Here is a 23,087-nt window from a genome sequence, read left to right as displayed (position 1 = left end):
TAACAACTCGTGGAATCTAAAGCCAAATAAATTGACTGAATCTTAAACTCTATAAAACTTGATAATAAATTACATCCGCTTCTAACTTTACAGTACATCATTTTTTTCTACAAAAAAAATGCAAATTTACTAAATAGGTTATTTTTTTTTATTTGAAAAAGAAGAAAAAGAAGAAGAAAAGATACGTTCACTTCGGTTGCACCGAAGCTATAAACCCTTCGAAAATGCAAACGATTCCTTGCAAGAACTTCGATTTTGATCGGTTAGTTTGTATGGCAGCTATGACTATGAGCTCAAAATAGTAAGACTTTGTTCTTAATTTTAAAATTCTTAATTTAGTTCTCATAATCTATGTCGTTCCCCTCAAAGTAATCCCCCTTGGTCCCATTACACTTGTGCCAACATTTTTTCAAATCCTCGAAACAGTTGTAAAAGTAAATTTCCTGAATTTTATGTCCTTAATTGACTCAAAATAGTTCTCCTGAGCGGTCGTTTGAGTTTCCTGAATCGACAGAAGTCATACGGCTTAATCAGGCGAAAACGGTGGTACCAGGATGATTTTGTTTTTTGGCGAAAAACTCACGAAGAATCAATGCAGTATGCGACGGTGCATTATCGTGTTTCAAAAACCAAGAACCTATTATTCCGGCCTCTTTTTACGAATAGCCTCCGCAAACGACGCTTAACACTCAAATAATATTCCTTGTTGACAGTTTGGACGGTCGGAAGAATTCGGAGTGCCCCACACCTAGATAATCGAAGAGAACTCTCAACATAACCTTGATCTTTGACCTGCTTTGACGTGGTTTTTTCGGCTTGGCTCACCTTTGCCACGCTATTCGGCCGATTGACCGTCTGTTTCTGGGTCGTAAGCATAGATCCATGACTCATCGCCAGTAATAATATGTTTCATCACATCTTGGTAGTCAAAAAGCATTGATTCACAAACATTAACTCGACGCTGTTGTTCGAAAAAAATTGACATTTTGCTACCAATCGTGATTTCACTTTTGTTAGACCCAAATGATCTGTCAAAATGGTTTTCACTGCTCGTTTCGATATTCCAACGATGCCATTAAGATCTCTGACTATTAATCGTCAATTCTCAAGCTCCCTTAATTTATTGACATATCGATCATCAGTTGATGTAGTTGGATGTCCTGGTTGTTCGTCGTCAACGCGTTCTCGACCCTCTTTAAATGCCTTTTCCAACGTTCTGAACTTTCCGCATACAAAATTTAAAGAAACTTCTTTGTTGAATAATTTCACTCCGAATGTCAAACTAACCTAAAAACAAATATTGCGATGAATGGGTTTTCACGGAAAATTTAAACTAAAAAGTCTTACTATTTTGGGCCACGAATCTCATCTGATCTGATATAAACCATTTCTTCGGAGATTACACTGTTGTCTTCGGCATAAATCGTATAGATATCTCGATAAATGAGAAAGTGTTTCATACAAGCACCTGATTCCGATCGTTCAACTCAGCGACTCAGCACGTCACGCAGATCATTTATATGCATATGTATATATGTACTTTGTAGGGTCTCTGACGTTTCCTTTTAGGTGTTAAAAACATCTAAAAGGCAAACTTAATATATATTGTTTAGGAAACAATTGCATTTACGTGTAATTTATATGCTATAAAGCCTCGTAAAATCTTCAGAAAGCATGTGTTTTTACATCTGTATCTATTTCAGTAATATTAGAAACAATGTTTCAAAATGTATATTATTTTTCCAATACATATCTATGTATATTGTATTTATATACAAATTGCATACATAGTATATAATTTATGCTCTCCTGAAGAGCGAAAAATTATGAAAGTTCTTTGCTCAAAAGCTTTCCACACACAAAAGACGGCCTATAGGCAAAACTAATGATTTAGTTGGCGCTTTATGAATGAATTCGTGGAATATGATGATGTGATTTGTGATAGAATATTTTTTCATTAAAGAATTCGTGATATTGAAGATTAAACAGGACCTGAGGTTATAAAGCACTTTCAAACTCACATGAATGTACTTTCGAAAATCAGCGCTAAATCAGCGGAATAAAATATTTCACTTTAGTTAATAGTATTTCTAGGGTCGAAGTGCTTCACAGGTAGTCGATGCCCTGAAGATTTTAGCTAAAAATCATCTTTGTGCTAAGCGCATCAGAGGAACATAAAAAAGATCAAGGCGACGCAAAAAATCGTCATGCAAAAGTGTAGAAACAAAACAGAGAACGGTAAAGATAGATAAAGCAACTTCTAGGTCAACCAGGGTAGTCCAACCGACAAGAATATGTATGTATACTAGAGTGATTCAAACAAAAATTTTTTTTTTTTCGTTTGGTACTCTGAAAAATAGGAACCTCTAAGAAAGCCTCTCCAAAAATCTATTCATAATAATTTTTTTTCATGGAGTTATAAAATTCATAAGGTATGTAGGAGGACCTTCCCGTTACAATTAAAAACTCATGTTTGGAGAGGCTTTCCTGGAGGTGTCTAGGAACTTATTTTTCCGAGTAACAAACAAAAAAAAATGTTTATTTTGAATCACTCTAATGTATACTATTCGATAAATAATGTAAATATTCTTATAGCTGTACTCATTGGTATAAATCAACTGCCGCATCGTGATGCTATCGTATTTGTCAGTCATTGACCTTTTTACACTTTGAACTTCTTGGGTCTATCTACACAATTCTCAGTATAGTCTTGGAAACCTTAAAAAAATATTTTTTCTCTTTCCTGCAGGCATTCATATGTCTCAAATTCAAATAATGACTATAAAATGTCGCGTAAATATTGTTTCCTCCATGCACGCTTAGTGTGAAAATGGAAAAGCTTCTTTCCGACACCTTCTAAGTAAAAGCAAAGTAACCATGTCTGTATTTCGATTTTAAAATTAGTATCTATAATATTTTTGAGAGCATCAAATGATATTTTCTCTCATGAGATCGTTCTTGAGATTTATGCACTGAGAAATACCTCGATATTAGCCGTCATTCGGCGTCATACGAGGTATTTTGCCCAAGTGTTAGACTACAAACATGTTCTCTTCCAACTTATTCCTTCACATTTAGTATATACATACATACATACATACATACATATCTGCATACACAGCCTTTACAGATTTCATCGATCTGTTCGTTACAGTCGGCTTCGCCTTAGACTTCGTTTGTTGCGCGTTCGTCTGCCACCTTTTATCCGATTTTTTGGCCTGCCGAGATTTTTGAATTGTTCATATAGTGTCAGTAGTATTAAAACGGCCGGTGGGCATCCAGCGAAATTTTCCGCTTAACTTGACAAATAATTTCCGTTGCTTTATCACTTTACTGTGAAAGTGTGTGTAGTTGTAGTTAAAAATATATCATATATTGGAAAATAAAATATAGAAATGGCTGAACAAAAGAAGGCTCCACTTCTCAAGAAAGAAGAAGATTACGTGAAAGCGTTGGATGGGTAAGTTTTTTCTGAACATCAACCACTTGCGTTTAAAAATTATGGAAAATTTATATAATTGCTTTGTTTCTCCAAAAATTTGTTTGTAGTTTCTTCACAAAAGAGGATCAGGTTGCGTTGTTGCTCGATTACGATGGCACATTGGCTCCACTTAGCGAAGAGCTCTCAGCCATGCCAAAGGATACTGAGATCAATATCAAGAAATTAGCTGCTAACGACAAAATCTTCATGGTTGTCTTCTCCGGACGTGATTTGGCCGAAATTAAGAACCACTTGAAATTCCCCAATGTTACCTATGCGGGCAATCACGGTTTGGAAGTTGAGTACCCATCGGGCAAGAAATTCAAGATTGAAATGCCAGAAGAACTCTTGAAGAAACATCAAGAACTCGTCAACGAACTTAAAGAAAAGGTAATATATGTGTGGTGGGTGTTGTGAAAATAGTGAGGGGTATTAAAGAATATATAATGCAATAGGTAGTACAAGAGAAGAGAAAAATCTGAAAACTGCTTGTAAATAAAAATAAATCTTGGAGCGTTTAAAAAGATTTAAAATTAAACTTGGAAATATTTGAAATTTAAAAAATTTGGCATATAAAAGTCTTAATATTATCATAGTTTAAATTTACTTTTATTCGATCTAGTTATACAGTACTAGTTCTATATATGTATATGTTTTCGTAATAATACTAAATTTCTCAAAATTTTTTGCTCCACAGGTGGTTTTACACGGCGCCTGGGTTGAGGACAAGAAAATCTCCGTTACATACCACTACAAGGGTGTCAATGACAAACTGAAGGCCAAATTGATCGAAACTGCCAAGGGTCTGATTCAAGGACATGGCTTCCAGCTGATCGAAACTCCATACGCTTTGGAGGGCAAACCACGCGTCAACTGGGACAAAGGTAAGTCGTGCAACATAAACATATTTATTAATATTATTTTGTGTGGGGTAAACTAGTAGGGGGTTATTGTGACTGCAACTCTTTTTGAGTAGAGAAATGTAGGTTGAAACTCTGTCAGATACACGAATATGTATGGCTTTGTTGGTTAAGAGTTTTCGTTTCGTAAGTGAGAAATTGTTAATCGGTTAATTTTAAGCGAGATTTCACAACAAACTGATTATTTTAATAACCGGCGAATAGTTCTAGGTGAGAGTTTAGAAGAAATTCTACTATTTTAATAACCGGCGGTTAGTTTTTAGAGAGAGTTTGGAATGAACTGTACTATTTTAATAACCGACGATTAGTTTTTGGCGAGAGTTTGTAAGAAATTCTACTTTACTTACTTTAAAATACTAGAAAAAAATGGTAAAGAGAAAGAAAAAAAGTAGTTAAAAGTAAAGGTTAGCATTTGGTTATAACTAACAATTTTAGTATAACCAATACTTAACCATATAACCAGTACTTAAGTAACCTTTTAAACATACTACATTTCCTAACAGTTTATCTAAGTATTCACAAATATTTTATTATTATTGTCTTCCTGCTTCTATGCAAAGTTGTTATGAAGACCACTAACAGGTAACTAATGGTTAAATAGCATATCACTAACCGGTAATTAATGGTAAAATATGTGGTTAAAAAACATCTTTTTGCTCTCTGCTATTTTAAAGCTTCTGAAACATCGTCTATAAAAATAAATATCAGGAAATAAATCATATAATTTCTTCAGCACTAAAATTAGATCCTTCGAAAGCAATTACCCATATGCCCACACACGCAATTTCGCTTAGAATCAAAACACTAATTGTTTCGTATTTGTTAATTAAAAATCATTACTAAGCAGCTATTTTCGACATTTAAATACCTATGAATTTAGTGTTAATGCCACAGGATAGAAACAAAAATTGAGGAAAAATACAAAGATTTAAAAGAATTTAGTTCAATTCTAAAACAGTTGCCATAATTTGTCACGGCACATAAATAAGCAATCGGTTATGTGGGTAGCATAGCACCGCTGCATAGAAATGCTATGTTTCATGTTTTGTTTATTTTATTGCTATTTTATAATATCTTTGTTTTTATATTGTATTTTTGCGCGGCTCTTGTTGACCTCATTGGCCGTCCAACAAATCAATCAGTTTTTCAAAAAATTTCGAAAATTTTTTTTCGACGCTCAAGTTTGGCGCTGAAGCGAGCACCTGTTTCAAGCAATTAAAATTTTATTTTAATATGATTTATTTAATACACCATACAGCATAAGCAAGGAAAAGTAAAAGTCGACAAAAGTGCATAGATAAAAATAAATTCAATTTAAATGCATGAAATTACAAAAACAAGTAAGCAAAGTGTATATACAAATGTATATATGCATATGTGCGTAAGAATACATAAATTACTATGAAAATATTGGCGAAAACAAAAACAAAAAACTTTTTCTGCGCCACATAAATTTTTATTAAGCAAAATGAGCCGTGTGGGCGTTCAAAAACAAAAACAAAAATAAGTCATGAGAAAAAAAAGCAAAAAAAATATACATATATAATACACAAAAATACGCCGCAAAACACAATGCTGCCACTTGTCAACAAATATAACACAACAGCGGCATGACGTTTGAAAAATAACGGTATACACAAAAAAAGCGCAAAACAAATAAGCACTAAAGCCGCATGCAAGCAAACTTGAGTGTCTAAAATTTAAATTCAAATTCCCAACCTGTTTAAAACATTTAATTATTCATCATGAAAGCAAACTTTTCAAAAAAAAAAATTAGAAAATGAGCGCACAAACTCTATACATTATATGCATATAAAATATACTTTTATAATTTCTCAAATATACACGCCTACTGTGTATTGTGTATGTGTTAAAATACACTAAGTATGCATTTGTATGTGTGTGTGTGTGTGAATGAGTATTTGCAATGCCCGTTGGATACAATTCGGCATGTATTTCCCATCGGTCTAGCCAGTGGTCGCCTACAACGACGCCGCTGTCATTGATACATTCGTATGTGTGTACATAGTATATATACATATGTGTGTGTGTGCCATGTAAGTATGGGTGTATGACTCAGAAGTCGATTTCCCGGGCAAAACGGTGGAATTGACGGGTGCGTTGATATTTTTAAGATTCTTATAGAAGAAAGCAATATTCTTATACACATTTATGTAAAATACATGCATACATACAGCTGTATATAAAAACAAATCTATGACTGCGGAATTTTTTCAAAAATTGTCGGTATAAAAATATACAAATGAATATGTATGAGTTTCTGTCATAAATTTTCCTATGATAAATATTAAAAAATGCAAGAAAAAAATTGAAATTCCTATAATAAAAAAAAGAAAATAAAAATATTTCTTCAAACAAATATTTTTTTTTATTTGAATATATTCTTGCTTGGTCGAAATGAAAATATACAAATACATACATATGTATGAATTTCTGTCATAAATTTTTCTTTGATAAATTCAAAAAAAATTTAAAAAAAAAAATGAAAATTCCTTAAATAATAAACAGAAATAAAAATATTTTTTCAAAGAAAAATGAAAATTCCTTAAATAATAAACAAAAATAAAAATATTTTTTCAAAAAACCACAAAAAAAACGGGCATTTCAAAAAAAATATTTTTTCTTGGTGTAAATATACTCTTTCTTGCTCAAATAAAAATTAAGAAGCGCAAGAAAAAAATAAAAAAAACTGTAATATTAAAAAAATAAAAGCAAAAATATTTTTTTCTTTGGTGTACTATTTGATTGTATATTAAAAATTGCAAGATAAAACTTAAAAAAAAAAATAGATAAAAAAAATTTAAAAAATATTTGTTTTCTTGGTATTCATCAAATAAATATAAAAAAAAAAATTAACATTAAAAAAATTTAAAAAAATAATTGAAAAAATATTTGTTTTCTTGGTATTCATCAAATAAATATCAAAAAAAAAATTAACATTAAAAAAATAATTTTTTTATCCTTTTATCGCCTAATTCAGAATTTTCAAAAACAAATTTCGTTATAAGATTTCCCAACCGTTTGCTGAAATTTTTTTTATAATATTCATACTTCAAAGCCACAAACCGTAAATATATATTTTTAGTTTATATTAGCTGGAAAAAGGTTTCGAAAACTTTTATTATATATTTAACATACGAGTATATTTAACCGCTTCTTTTCAAAGTCTGGTAGAACAATAAATTAAGCTTTAACTCGCAATTTAAGCTTAACCACTCATTAAATTTTGTATAACGGTTAACCGCAGTTTAGCTGTTCATTAATTTTCAGTGCAGAGTTTCTAGAGATTTTTTAGTTTTTAGGGCTGCGTGATTTAAGTATGGTAATACTCATACGGTAGCCTATTTATCTAAAATTTGTCAAAAAACACAACGAAATAAATTTATGATCTCATACATACCAAACAAAAATATAAAAATAAATTTCAAAAGTAAGAAAAAAACTTGGAGCTGTCAATATTTGCCGCAATTTTGCTTAAATATTTATAGTATTTTGTATTCTAGTTTTGTAGGCCGGCAAAAGCTTTAGCCGCTGTGATTAATTGTTAGGGATGCCAAACAAAAAATAAAATAGAACAAAACGCAAAAATAATAGAAAGAATTATATACTAAAAACTATAATACTAGTGGAATATAACTTAAAATAAAATAAGAAACTAAGTAGGTCAAAATCTATAAATGCGGTACAAAAACAATACTTAAATCAAGTGAAGACACTGGAATCTCTGATTTTTATAAGTTAAACTTTTTCTTAAAAAACTCTAATCGATGTCACCGTGTTCTTTAGAAGCTACTATCCTTGGTGACTTCACAGAAAACGTTTCAATTTAAGTTGGAACATACCTTAAGGAATATTGAACTCATGTAATGGTAAAAGATTTATATACCATCAACCTTACATCTACTAAACCGCAGCGGGCCTTTGTTACCAAAGGCGAATAATGTCTCTTTCATTCTATTTTTATGTCTACCATGAGAATTACCCAAATATTTCTACAGTTTTAACTGGATTGCTGCAGACTGGTGATTATAAAGATTCCCTAATTAAAAAAGAAGAAGAAATGAAAAAACACACAGAATATTCAAATTTAATGGGGAATGTTTACTATCATTTAAAAGAACATTCTTTGGCATTTATTTTTGAAGAATATCTCAGGTGTCCAATTTTCTCTGACTCGTTCTGAGCATTTGGACTGGTAACTGTTGAATGACATGCGTGATGTTTGGCTCCAAGGCCTGAATCGATGCAGGATTGTCAATACTTTAGATTTTTCATATCTCCACGAGAAAAAGTCTAACGGTGTGAAGATTTCTACTTTTTTCAAAGAAAAAACAAAGAAACATCAAATTTAATGGGAAATGTTGATCATCATTCAAAAGGACGTTCTTGGACATTTAGTTTTTGAAGATCATCTCTTTCCGATGTTGGCCTCGGGTACGTTTCAGAAGGTCCATCCATTGAGTCCAATTTCCGATGACTTGTTCGACCGAATGACCGAATGATGTCCACAAAGACTTTCAACTTAACATATTCGAACAGGAAAATGTCTAAGGGTGTGATGACATTATCTTCGTGGTCAATCGACCGACCAAGTGGCGCCGTCTTGTTGAAACCAAATGTCGCCGAGATCTCGAGCTACAATTTCAGGCATCAAATAGTTTTTTATCATGGCGCGATAACGATCGCCATTGACGGTTACGTTCTCACCGGCATCATTATTGAAGAAATATGGACCGATGATTTCACAGCTCCACAAACCATACTAAACCATTGTTTTTTGATGAAATGACAGCTCTTGAATCTCTTCAGATTGTTCTTCGTCCCAAATGCCCCCATTGAGCCAGAAATGGGCCTCATCGCTGAACGAAATTTGGCTCGAAAGCGTCATATCTTCTTAGAACTATTCAAGACTTCATAGAGCGAAGCGATGTCGAGCGGCTTCAGTTTTTGCACAAGCTGTATTTTGAACACTTTCAATTTAAGATCTCGCCAAGTCGTTCCATACGTCAGTTCGAGTGATCTGTCAACAAAATATTATTGAAAAAAGTACCTCTACTTGGATCACCATTTACAACCTTCGAAAATGGCTCTGCGGGTTTTCTTTAAACATGCAATTCAAATATTGATGCATTTGCTTTGAAAGTACAACAAAATTTGAGCTTTCATCTAGCTTATATTGATTGTGGTTTGTTATAGACTTATGAGCTCTCAAATTCACAATAACCTCAAATTATTGAAAAGAGGTTTGTTCAAAACAAAATAAAAAATTGAAAATTGGACTTTATAAACTGGCGAAATTTTAAAATTATTTTTATTTATTGAACACAGCTCGTATATTTCATTGCTACATACATATATTCAAACTATTTAACTAAATATGAGTCGAGATCTGCAGGATTTTCCAAAAATTTTAAATTAACATTCTAAAGGTCCCCTTTTCGCTTTTTAGAAAGCGCTATCGAAAATTTTTTAAGAACTATTTTTTTTTTAATTTTTCTAACTTCAAATAAAAAATTAACTGAAATTTCATATTAATAAATAGTTTGACAGTTGAAAACTATATTCATATAAATAACTCGGTTTTAAAACATAATATTTTTTTTTAATTCAAAAAAACAATATAAGTTTGATTTGAGTTCCTCTTTGATTTTTGTAAACAAGTTTAATGTAAAAAAAAATATTTATAAATATTATTTCATTTGCCGTTTAAAAACCGTGTATTCCTCCACCATTTTGTATACTCATCTACAATTTTTTATTGCCACTCAGCTGCTTGAAGCATTAGAAAATCTTTTGCCAGTGTGACAACAAATTATTCAATTTTATTGTATTACTTTGTCAATAAAAAAAATACTCCAATGCATGTGCACTAAGAAGCTTCCATAATATTTAAAAATACCATTGCTCGCTCTCCATTGTGCACCGTTGCTGAGTGTTTAGCCTACTTCCATAGAAAACATTGGTGCCGTCTGCATTTGAATTATGCAAAACGCAACGTTGGCGCTGACGTTGAAGTAAAATTTAATACGGTACTTATGCAGAAGCCAAAGCGTATGAGCGTGTGTTTGTGTGTGTGATGCTGCAATGTGACTTTATAAATATGTATGTAGGTGTTTATTATATACATAAGAGAAACTTATGTAAAATATATGCCACATATGTTGCTGATGCTGCAGCTTTCTTGCGGTTGAGATTTCAAAAAACTTGCAAAGGCATGCAAATTCTTCAAATTCTGCAATAAAAATACTCTAATTACACCACAAATACAGAGAAGTCAAAATATATTAACTGCGATTTGCAATTAATCTATTTGCGAAATAATTATTTTTACCAAAATCGATAAACAAACAGTAATTATAGGCTCAATGCAATTTGCTTTTGTAAATGTACAAGAAAATACAGAGTCGTTTACATGCAAACCATAAATTGGTGTGGCTTTTGTGGTTTATGTAATTTTGCACAATTTTCGGATGCTCAAATTTATCATGGTGCGGCATTAAGAAAATAAACATTTCAATTTGTAATTTGCATTAAATTATTTATTTTGCTGCTTGTTCGGCAATTTTGAAAATTCAGTCACCCGGCCGCCAAATGCTGATCGTATAGCATCATCGCCCAGAAGATTGATCGACAAATGGGCGGCGGCAGGCCGACAGATGGCCGAGAATGACCGTTTGACAATTTTAGCGAATTGCGAATTGCTCAACAAGCAAACACATTAAGTAAAAAAAATATGCAACTCACTTCAAAAGCAAACAAATTATGCAAATGTCACCATTCAATAATATTTTTGTCCCCGCTTTGAGTGATTTGCTTCAAAGAAATAAGCGAAATCTAATTGAGTTGATATTTCGTTGATGAAATGCAGATGGGTGATATTTGGAGGAAAAATGAGGTGAAAAGAGAAACAAAAATACTTTGTATCTACAAATATGTACTATTATGAGCAAAAAATAGTAAGACTTTGTTCATAATTTTCAAATAGGTTTTTTGTTTTCAAAATCTATGGAGACGATTTAAGGTGATCTCCCTTGGGGGGATGCTCGAAACAGTTGTTAAAGTAAATTTCTGGAATATCCTTGAATGCTCGTAGCGATTCACGTTTAATGTCTTCAATTGACTCAAAACGGCGTCCCCGAGTTTACTGAATAGCCAGAAGTCACACGGAGCTAAAGCAGGCGAATACGGTGGTTGCGGCAAGATATTAATTGAAAACTTGGCGTAAAACTCACGAAAAATCAATAAAGTAGGCTTCCGATATTCGAGTAAGATCTCTGACTGTTAATCGTCGATTCTCAAGCACGAATGCCTTTATTTTAAAGACGTGTTGATCATGAGTTCATGTTGATAGCCGTCCTGGACGTAGTTCGTTGTTAAGGCGTTTTAGGCCCTCTTAGAATAATTGGTACCAAACTTGCTCGCGACAAACAATTATCACCTTTAAGGCCTTTTCCAAAATTCTGAACGTTTCGGGATCAGATATTTGATTCCGCATACAAAATTTAATGGAACAACTTCACTCCGAATGCACTTTATGTACTTTAGAAAGACAAGTGTATAAAAGTTCCAACGGTAACATACATACATACCATATTTAACGACGGATGAAAGTGTGAAACTGGAACTGGAGCGAGCTTCTTCCACTGTGGTTATCTATACGAAGAAGGGAGCTTTAAGCTAAATGACTACAATTCAGTCTTTTACGTCGAAATTGTTGGCATAACAAGCCAAGTTCTTAAACTTTGTAGTGGCCAACCAAGCGCCAATTAAGGCTCTCCGCCAATACTAAGCCTCATTGCGTTAGTTTGTGCAAGCGGGGAATAACTAGAATTTCAGGTGGTAACTCGGTTATTAAAATTTGGGCACCCGTTTATAAAAGATTAGAAGGAAACAAAAAGGCAGACGAGTTGCTCCGCTTTCAAACAGCTTCGAACACAATTCCCATAAGTTGGCTCAGACTAGTCAGCTTCTTTCTTAGAGGAACACATCAGGCTTTGGCACCCAAGAGGAACAAGAGGAGTCTTTGAACACTAGCAACACAGGGTATATCATAAAACTACTTTGGGACAGTGTTGATAGGGGATGCGTCTACTTCTAGGCAAAATGGAACTAAGTAATAATAGTAAGGCACCTACCCTAAGATTCCACCTTCAAAATATGAGAAAAGTGGATTTGGGGAAATGTGGAGCATGCGCGTAGGTTGCTGACAAACTGGAACATTATCTTTACAAATGCCCAGCATTAAGAGCGTTTATATTCCATGGTTCCTAATGCTTCAACTTAAGAAACATTGAGCAGCAGGGTTAGTCTGGCGTTCTTGTGTGTCTCTTTTCAACCAACGAAGTTATAGAATATTTGAAGTATCGCTTAAGAATGTAGTCCGTTATTTTGAAATATAAAAAAATGGATTTTTTCTTGTCACTGGCGCTGGTTATGCCCTCCCTCGAGGGAAATCGTTATTTCGAATTATTTCTAACTCTATATATTTTTCCATTTATTTATTCATGTTATTTATTTATTTTTTCTAATTGTATATTATTACTTTCATATATGTACATACATATATTGAAATCAGTTGCGTTATGAAGATTTCCATACACTATGTATCTTTCTAATACACAGAGTCTGCTAATTAAACAATGGCGCTACACACGTGTTTGTTTACGATTTGTTCAATTAATTCTTCCATTTAACCATATAAACAATTAAATAATCACTGTATACTACAATATCGGCATTCCTTCTTAAGTATTAATGCGCATATACAAAAGTTTATTAACGTAGCCGAAAAATATTTCAAGAGTGGTTTGCAAAATTGATTAAATGAAATTCTTTGTGGGCAGTAGATTTGAAAATAACACATATACACATACATATTTATGTTATGAACAGTCTTCAGAAACCATCTTCGTGTTGGTAAGCCATTGTTTGAGCTCTACTGGCTTGTTAAAAAATAAAAATCAACAGAATGAAAGTGGCGTATAGAACACTCATGTGGTATAATATTTTGCTATCCTCTCTCTGTTAAAGCTTTGGAAGCTTATATTTATTATTATAAATATAAAAAAATAAGTTTAAATTTGTTTAGAAATACGAAAAGACTTTTTCGACTACCCAATATTACTTATACCATTTGTTTGTTCAATTCGCCACTCTCTAAACTCTAGACTCTCTTAGTAAAGTTAGTGTAAACTTGTGTAGATAATTGTAGTTATTACCAAATGAAGAGGCTTTGGAGCACCTTACCTTTATGTATCTTTATACATTATAAAGCATATATGTACATATATGTGACCTGGTCTACGGAAAGGGGGCTTAGGTGTCCAAAAAAAGGAAAACAATTAATGAGATAACGAGAAACTGACGATTATTTTTAACAGCTTTTCCCAGAAAACTAGTTTTCGCACGTTAGCTCCCTTTTCGTAGACCAGGTCACATATATATATTCATATATATGTACATATGTATATCTGAAAGCATTTAACTCTTGCCCAGCTGTGCTAGGTCTAAGCGCCTCAGTTCTGCGTCAGCAAATGCAGCGGCATACCTTCTGCTGAGTAATTTGCCATCCGATTTTTTTCCTTACATATTAATTTTACTAATGTAATTGAACAGAACCAGAAATTGCTTGACAAAAATGCACTCACGCAAATATTTACATATTTACATAGTATTTACAGTCGCTAATGCATAGACTTGGCCTCAGCTGCACTTTCTGCTGTCATTTAGTTGTCTGCGCTTTGACTTGTCGCTGTCAAATTGCGGCTGGTGCCTGATTCAATAAAATTTCTAGCTCCTTTCCCTTTCCGAATGCTATTTATACGCCCATGCAGTGATGCACTGAGGGCCAAAAGCAGACATAATGCAAGATTTTTTTTTTACTCAAGCAGCTGCAAGTATTCATTAAAAACAAAAGCAGAAAAAGTTTCGTAAAAATTTCAAATCCCACAAAGCCGCTGTCGCATAGTCTAATGCGCGTGGAAATATACTATGTGCGCACTTTTCACCGTCACGCCTACAAATTAGTTGTTATCTTTATTATTTTCTGTTTTCTCTGCAGAGTTTTTAAGTTTTCGCTAAAAATAAAATTATACTCTTTTCATTGTGTAATTGTGTGTGTCTCCACTAGCGCAGGCAGTGTTCTTAGCAGCGCGGGAGTGCCTCACAAATGGCAGCGCCTGTTTGTTGCATTGCTCCCCTCACGCCACTACTTACTTACATACTTGTAGGTGCACAAAAGTTGGTATATTTTTTCAAAAGCTCGTTTTATTATTTATTTTCGTTTTGTTTTGAAAATTATTTTTTCGAAATATTTCTCTACTTTTGTGCTTTATTTCAGTCGTTGGCTATAATAATTTTTTATGCGTTTCTTTTGATATTTTTTCGTTATTTTCCACTTTGGTTTCACTTTGTTTGTGTTAAAAATGCTAAGATTTATGATTTTAGCAACAGTTTTTCATGTATAAAGCTACTTTTGCGCTGAATTTGACTTTGTTTTCTAGCGATTTCTTAACATATGCTGATATAGAAAATATTTTAAGTGCAAACAGCAGAGTTAAAAATAAATAATCATAATTTTTGCTGCATAGTTTCATTTGTTTTGAGATTTTATCACTTGTGAAACTGAATAAAATGTAAATTTATATTTCAGTTTTGAACAGATTTATGTTAAAATGGCGCTTGAAAAATATGAGAAAATATATGTAATTTATTTTGGATATGTCTAAAAATTTGTAAAAGCTTATTTTACCCTGAATAGGTTTTAATAAGTTTGGCAGAGAATTTGTGGCACTCAGAAGAAAAGTCGGAGAACCTTTTAAATATATAGGTATATACATATATGTATATGTATAAAGTTTCAACGTTATCAGCTGAATCGATTTCGTGCGTCTGTCTGTTCGTTCGTCTCTATATACCTGAACTAGTTTCTCAGTTTATGAGACATTGACCTGACATGTCCTTTTCTATCCAAGAAGCTGCATTTCTGTCGGAACCGCCGATACCAGACCTAATGTAGAATATAGCTGACATTCAAACTTATCGATCAAAATCAAGTCCTTGTATAGAAAATATGGTCGAGATCGGTTTAGACTAAACGATCCAAATCGAGGTAAAGATCTTTTTATGCCCTTTTATGCTATAAGAAATGCACCTGTGAGGAATATTTTAGCTTCGGTACAACCGAAGTTAGTGGGTGTTCTTGTTTTTCATGTAATTAGATTTGGTTTAATTCGAAAAGCAACAAGAAAACCCCCCAGCTAGACAATTTCACAATATTTTCATATGCCAAAAATTAATTTTTCAATTTTCGTAAAAGATGAAGTTTAGAATTTTTTGTGGTTTATAATGTATGTAAAAAAATTTCGCGATCTCTACACTTTGAAAATATCAATAGACTTTAGCTTCTAGCTTCTTTCTAGTTTATATGACCCCTATAATGGTTATAATGAGTTTTTCGAAAATAGTGCTACAAAAGTTGTTTTTAAATAAAACAAAAACGGTTTGGGATATCAATGAAATATTTTATTCCTGTGAAAATACATTCGAAGCCATTATTTATGGAATTCGATTTCTTTTGCATAGCCACCAAGGGCACGCTTGCAGAAGTCCAGACGCTGAACCCAATTTCCGATGGTTTTCAAGCATAAATCGGCCGATACTGCTGCAATTTCACTTTCGTTATTCGTACGAAGCTCATCACGTCGCTGGCTTGTTGGTATAGACCATCGACTTGACGTAGCTCCACATGAAATAGTCTAACGGCGTCAAATCGCGCGACCGATGCGGCCAATTGACTGGGCCATTTCGTGAGATAACACGTTCACCAAACTTGGTTTTCAATAAATCGATTGTGACATTCGCTGTATGGCCTGTGGCGCTATCTTGTTGAAACCACATATTGTCCAAGACCATATGGTAACTCATGGAATACGTATGGATTGTTGTCTGACCAATAACTCATATTTTGCTTATTGACGAAGCCATTCAGACAAAAATGAGCCTCAATGCTGAAGATGATTTTTCGATGAAAATTCGGATCTTTTGCATGTTGGTCTGGTTGTCAATCGGCTTCAGTTCTTGCGTCAATTTGAAGTTGTAAGGATGTACGCCATGTTCTTTTTGGAAAATTCGCTACAACGACGTCACAGAGATGCCCAAGGATTGAGAACGACGTGTAAAAGACTGATTTGGGTCTTCCTCAATTGATACGCTAGCGGCAGCAATGTTCTCAGACGCTCAATGGTCGACTATGACGACCATAAATTGGACGTAGCGCTCTCAAAGTTGAGGCCACTGACTCCGAATTTTGGTAGTAAATTTTAAAAATTTCGACTCGTTGTTGCATCGTATATCTTTCCATGATCAAGTGGAAAACCTTACTGAAGAGAGGGAAAAAATATGGCGTCGATTGCTGTCCCTATCGATCTACTTTTGTGGCGTCCCTATGGAAAAACCCGCACTTTACGACTAATTATGTCTGAAAAAAATCTGACGTGTTAAGATCACGAAGTTGAACATCATTTATGATTCAAAAGTGGAACTTTTTATAGACCAAAGCTGTCAATTTAACGATACAAAAATGTCGTTAAAAATTCAACTTTCCAAAAATCGAATTAAATTATTGTATTTTTCTTTGAGATTACAAAATTAACGGTACTTAATTACATAATAAATAAATATGTGAGTACATATCTAAGTAAAAATTTGGTCACTTGAAATATTAGCCAAAAATAATCTCTTCACACACTCGTATTTAATTTCAATTGTTGAAATATGCATGTATTTACAAATGTACCGTTTTTGTATAGCAAACTCTTCTGCTATATTGTGTTTGCAATCAAAAATTTTATGTTCATACATATGTATGTATTTAATTAATTGCTACTGAGTGGGTGTTATTTGGGTAATAGTATTTTTACTACATTCGTGTTAAACAAGCAACAAGTTGAGAATGCGAAAAAAGACAATGATGAATGCAGAGATAAAAACAAAAATAAAAATGAAATAAATTGCAAAATTATGACAATTTCACACTGACACGTTGGACAAAAAAATTTGAAAAAATAATAATTAAAAATAACAATTTGACGTGAGCAAACATTTGATGCAACAATTTATGCATAAAAATACGTATTATTTTTTGTATAAATATTTTTTGGCAAATTTTTAGAAATTCCGACGATTTTAAATTACTGCAATGTTTTTTGTTTATTTATTGCTATTTTTCTATAAAAAAAATTAAGAACCAAAAATAAATTTAACATTTATACAGCAATTCTAATTAAATTTATTAATTTTTTCACCATTATGAAGAATTTATACGCATATTTGCATACATCAGGTCATTTATCTCTTGCACAGTTTTTAAAATATATTTCTAAATTGGAGAAATCACATGTTTTTTTATTTAAAGGCAGCAAGTTGAAGAAATTATAAAAAAAATTAAAAAAAATATAAATTTAATGCAATCTTATCGAAAGATATTTAAAAAATATTTAACAGTTCTACAAAAATATATTTGCATTAAAAAAGTAGGTAAATTAAAAGGTCTTAAATTGTATTTTGATAAAAAATCTGGTTAGGAGCCATCTGTCAGTTAAGTTCTGGTTAACGTAACCAAGACTACTTTTTTCGTAAAGATCCTTTTTATCTAAATAGAACTTCACTTACAGATGGAAGCGTACTAGGCATTGAGACCACGGCCCTTAGACATCTTATTTTAAGTTTTTTGATTAGTCATGTTTTGAACAATGGCGAATCGAACAAAAAAACTAGTATAAAATACATAGCTTGTCAGTTCTGATTAACCTAACCAAAATTCCTTTATTCGTTACAAAATGTTTACTTAACTGACAGATAGCTGCTGACCAGACATTGGTAAAACAGCTCGTATACATCTTGTAAAAGGTTTTATGATTAGCCAGGTTATGGATATTGGCGAATCGAACAAAAAAACTGGCATAAAACACATAGACTGGCATAAAAAATAGCGATAGTAAGCGACTATATAACTTGGAATAGACAACTAAAAACTTTGTTGTTGCTGAAGGCATAGTTCAAACATTACGGGGTTAGTAGTGATCAATCAGGAATGGTCCTAAAATATTAGACGAATTTTTTCAACAACTTAATTATGCAAATACTGAAAAAAATAAGAGTTTAGGTCAAGTACCTCGATTTTTAGAGTTCAGTCCGCAGGTGTGATCAGTGGTTGCCCCTAAGAAAATAAATTTTATAAAACATGCTTCATTTAAAAAACTTACACTCAAACACCCTCCTCCTTTTCTCATTTTGTTAACAGGTGAGGGCGCCAAAATGATTTTGGAGAAACACTTCGAAGCCGATTGGGATAAGAAACTGAAGATCATTTACGCCGGTGACGATACCACCGATGAGGATGCCATCAAAGTACTCCATGGCTTGGGCAAAACTTTCCGCGTCTCTGAGCTGCCAACACTGAAGACTTATGCCAATTATCAAATCAAAACCGTCGAAGAAGTTGGCTGGCTACTGAAAGCCATTCAATCGGTCTATGAGGTCAAGAAGAAGTAAACATAGCAGTTGTCAATATTTAAAATTCCAAAAAAAAAAAATAAAAAAATAAAATGAGTAAACAGAAGGCGATAATTGTGTAGCGTTTTTATTTAACAACAACAAAAATACATTTTTATACTTGTATGTAGCAAGGAAACAATCACAATATAAAACAAAATTATTTATACTCTTACTGGACCACTAATTTTTGATTTAATTATAAATTATATAATTATGCATTAATTGTAATTACAAACTGTTAAAAGAAATTCAATGTTTTTAAGGTCTAAAGGTGTGTGTTAATAAAAATTTTCGAAGAAAAAATAATACAAACTGAAGTAGTTGTTTTATTTTGCGCTCAAGAAAATTATGCAGGCATCTCCAGGGCTGCTCTGTCAAAAGTTCCCACGATAGAAAGGGATCTATGTAAGCGGAACGGACGCCGACTTTTATGCGGCCAAGGACTATCAACTCGGCAGCATACCTTCAAATTACTTCAGCGACGTTTTCTGTCGCTACAATAAACAAGATTTCTCTGAGGTTAATTAATTAGTTGAGATAATAAGGCCAATAACTTGTCATTGTTATTGTTTTAGCAGCATATATGTATGTATGTATGTATATTCTAGCAATATTTTCGAACAACGCTTCGCAGTTAGTGGGAGTCAAAAAAATTACCGTTGTTTCCCCTGTCCATATACGTTGGATAGATTGTTCTGAAATTGTCGGAGTTTAGTCTTTGTTGTAATTGTTTAATTGTTGTTTTCCTGATTCTGAAATAAGAGAGTTGTTAACAAATTTATTCATGCACTTTTAGAAAATGTTTGTAGAGAATGTTGTGTAATATGGATACCAGCTTCGATGCCTACAGGAAATCTTTTTCAAATGCTTTCAGAACATTTCACATACATATCTTTTTAAAGCTAGATAAAGCATTAACACGGCGTTTCCTTTAACTTTATAAATATAACAATAATAATAACCTAAAATAGGTTTCTTTCAAAAATACAAAACAACTGAAGGTAAACAGATCAACTGTTCCCAGCAGCATATTGACATCATATACAAAATTTTTTATAAAATTATAAAAAAAATCACTTGACACTAAATAATTAAAATATAAATACTAAAGTGTCTCAAAAAGCAAGTGTTCTTAAATATAAAATTAAAAACATTTATTTATTTTAATAAAAAGCACAGGGTGTCACACAGGTTTGTGCATCAACTACAAAGTGTTCTCATTGCCAGCGCGACTTATCAGCTGTTTTTACCTTTACTGCTGACGTTTATGTATTGTCTACAATTAATTTGTGTAAATAAAAAGTTTTTGCGGTGCCGAAAAAGTTACAACAACGAAAATTATAGTTTTTAAAAATATATTAATTCATTAGTAGAATAGTGCAAATCCACAGAATTGACGAAACACAGAAATGGACACTAAACTGGATGTAAGTTAACGAAACTGATGCATTGAGCAACAAAACAAACTTTTCTAATACTTGCACTTTACACGTTTCTATACAGATGTTCGATGATAACATTTCGGCTTCTTCCCAATTGGAAGGTGATATGTCCATACCGGGAGCACGTAAAAATACATCACAAATAGGCGCACCGGATTTCAACACACTAGATGAGCCAATTAAAGAGACATTTGTGCGTATTTCGGCCAACAAGCTAGTTGCACTTTTAATGACTCATATTTTTTATAATTGTTATCATTGCAGCTACGAGATGTGCGCGCAGTTGGCGTAAAATTTTATCATGTGCTCTATCCCAAGGAGAAGTCCAGTTTGCTGCGTGATTGTGAGTGCTAAAAGCCGTAGCGCAGAAACTTGTAAATAAAAATAACTATTTACTTTAATATTTTAGGGGATTTATGGGGTCCACTAGTACTCTGCACATTTATGGCTACCATACTGCAAGGTTCAGCAGATAGCATGTATGATGGCGGTCCAGAGTTCGCACAAGTTTTTGTTATCGTATGGATAGGTGCGGCTATAGTTACTCTAAATTCGAAGCTCCTTGGCGGCAATATGTGAGTACAACTAAAATAAATGTATTTGAATGTAATGGTACTAAGTTTTTTGTTTCACTACATTATTGTAGCTCGTTTTTCCAGTCCGTCTGCGTATTGGGTTATTGCCTTACACCAGTGGCGATAGCGTTGATTGTGTGTCGTGTTATTTTGCTAGCTACCCAAACAAAATTAGCATTTTTCTTGCGACTGGTAACCACTACGATAGGATTTGTGTGGGCCACATATGGTAAGTCAAAAATTCTATATATTTTTCTATTTTGAAATGCATTCGAGTTTATAAATATGTATTTTTAGCTTCTTTTATATTTCTTGGTGAAAGTCAGCCACCAAACCGTAAACCACTTGCCGTATATCCAATATTTCTATTCTTTTTCATCGTATCCTGGTTAGTTATATCGCATACTTAAGTAAATAGTATGTGTATTTAGATTACTTAGTATACGTTTATCAAACTTATAATGAATTCCAGGAGATCATAAAACCAATTTAATTTAGTAATACTGTAAAATGATAATGTCTAAGCGCATAAGAAAATAAAAAAGGTAAATAAATAAAAACAAACGTACTTAAATAACATTGATTAATTTACCCCAAACTATTTTTTTTTGTTTTTTTTTTTATTTATTTTTTGTTTTGCATAAAAAATATTTAAAATGAATTTTTATATATAGTACAATGAGATATTAAACTAATATATATGCTCCGGAGGGGTTTCTGCCACTAGAAACTATAGTTCGCTCGTTTCGAATTATTTTATCAACCAGATTTATGTATGTATACATATATTTTAATACGTACAATTTAATATGAAGTCCCCGTTGTAGCTCATTTGATTCTAAATTCAAATTCATTCTCATCATAATTTGGTCTATAAATGCTTAGGAAAGTCGATTGACGAGCCACTCCTTTCATTCATTTGATAATCATAAAATACATACATACATACATAACGTTCCTACGACAGTCGGATCTATGTAACCGGAACGGACCGGAATTTTTTTATCCGGTCAAGGACTGTCATTTAACAACAACATGATATCATCCAGGAGCACATCAATAGCGGCCAGGTCGTTTTGTATTTCCTACTTATTCGAGGCTTCTGTAGTTGTTGTTATTATATTGCCAAAAAAATTGCCTAAATAATATTGAGAATGCTGACGTATTGACAGTATTTAGCCAGATAAAATATGGGGCCGCTCGGATTACGTAGATCTGACTGTTGGGAGTTTGGACACCCAAGGCCATTCCCTTTCTCTTCTACCACTGCTAGTGAGGTTTTCAGCGTACCTTAGTCAGAGTGGTCGTAGATGTTCATCATCTGGGAACGGACCCGCCGGATCTCATTTCTTCGTTGTTGGTCTTGCTGGAATACCTGTTATTGTTGTAGAGAAACATCTTTTAAAAAAATCTTCTTTTGAACCTCCCAACATAAACTGTTGTTGTTATTCATATTGCCACTTAAAGTATCTCCCATAAAGCTTTACAGGGTTTGTCCGGAAAGTAATAGGACTCATTTTCTTTCCACCTGGAGAGTCAGGACAAACATTTTCGCGGGACATGTTTCTGTGAGAGGTACGCAATTAAATTTTGTGTGAAACTCGATAAAAAGATGTGTGTGATGTAATCACAGGTGACGAGTCATGGATCTTTGAGTCAGATCCCGAGACAAGGAGGCAATCTTCCGAGTGGCACACGCCGGCGTGTCCTCACCCAAAAAAGGGAAGAATGACCAAATTCAAAGTGAAAACGATACTCATTGTCTTTTTTGACATCAAAGGCATCGCCCACCATGAATTTGTTCCTCCTGGACAAACTGTCAACGCAAAGTTTTACCTAGAAGTTCTCAAGAGACTCAAACGAAGGGTCAATCGGGTTCGACAAGACATCGCAGCCGATTGGAAGTTGCATCACGGCAACGCTCCGGCTCATACCGCCTTTCTTGTGAACAGCTCCCAACCAAGGCCTTGCCTGAAAAGCCCAATGAAAGGCAAGTATATTGAGATGACAGAAGAGATCCAAGCAGCATACCCCTCGATTCTCAAGGCTATTCCGGAGAATGCCTTCAGTGACGCCTTCAGTGATTGGAAAT

General features: G+C 33.2%; 2 protein-coding genes across 2 annotated transcripts; both read left to right on the top strand.

The window, feature by feature from the left end:
- The first annotated feature begins 2,588 nt into the window (after positions 1–2,588).
- On the top strand, positions 2,589–19,015 carry LOC120767202 (trehalose-phosphate phosphatase B). Its single transcript, XM_040093006.1, has 4 exons — positions 2,589–3,460; positions 3,550–3,871; positions 4,179–4,365; positions 18,725–19,015. Exons 1-4 carry the CDS (start codon positions 3,396–3,398, stop codon positions 18,973–18,975), a joined length of 825 nt encoding a protein of 274 aa, XP_039948940.1. The 5' UTR covers positions 2,589–3,395; the 3' UTR covers positions 18,976–19,015.
- Positions 19,016–20,263: 1,248 nt separating this feature from the next.
- On the top strand, positions 20,264–21,573 carry LOC120768270 (protein YIPF6). The gene is made up of 6 exons (XM_040094868.1): positions 20,264–20,405; positions 20,482–20,613; positions 20,685–20,763; positions 20,830–20,995; positions 21,067–21,224; positions 21,293–21,573. The coding sequence occupies exons 1-6, from the start codon at positions 20,388–20,390 to the stop codon at positions 21,403–21,405; spliced, it is 666 nt and encodes a 221-aa protein (XP_039950802.1). The 5' UTR covers positions 20,264–20,387; the 3' UTR covers positions 21,406–21,573.
- Positions 21,574–23,087: the final 1,514 nt, after the last annotated feature.

This window comes from Bactrocera tryoni, chromosome 2 (assembly GCF_016617805.1).
Source record: "Bactrocera tryoni isolate S06 chromosome 2, CSIRO_BtryS06_freeze2, whole genome shotgun sequence".
NCBI classification, from domain to species: Eukaryota; Metazoa; Arthropoda; class Insecta; order Diptera; family Tephritidae; genus Bactrocera; species Bactrocera tryoni.
The sequence above is the reverse complement of the archived record's forward strand: the minus strand, read 5'-3'. Positions and strand labels throughout refer to the sequence as shown.

What these genes read in the sequence shown, in the direction of transcription:
- LOC120767202 (XM_040093006.1), top strand. Translation starts at nt 3,396, where the DNA reads ATGGCTGAACAAAAGAAGGCTCCACTTCTCAAGAAAGAAGAAGATTAC. An exon ending in TACGTGAAAGCGTTGGATGG is followed by an intron (nt 3,461 to 3,549) that starts GTAAGTTTTTTC and finishes ATTTGTTTGTAG; the next exon opens with TTTCTTCACAAAAGAGGATC. An exon ending in TCAACGAACTTAAAGAAAAG is followed by an intron (nt 3,872 to 4,178) that starts GTAATATATGTG and finishes TTTGCTCCACAG; the next exon opens with GTGGTTTTACACGGCGCCTG.
- LOC120768270 (XM_040094868.1), top strand. An exon ending in AAGCTCCTTGGCGGCAATAT is followed by an intron (nt 20,996 to 21,066) that starts GTGAGTACAACT and finishes ACATTATTGTAG; the next exon opens with CTCGTTTTTCCAGTCCGTCT. An exon ending in ATTTGTGTGGGCCACATATG is followed by an intron (nt 21,225 to 21,292) that starts GTAAGTCAAAAA and finishes ATGTATTTTTAG; the next exon opens with CTTCTTTTATATTTCTTGGT.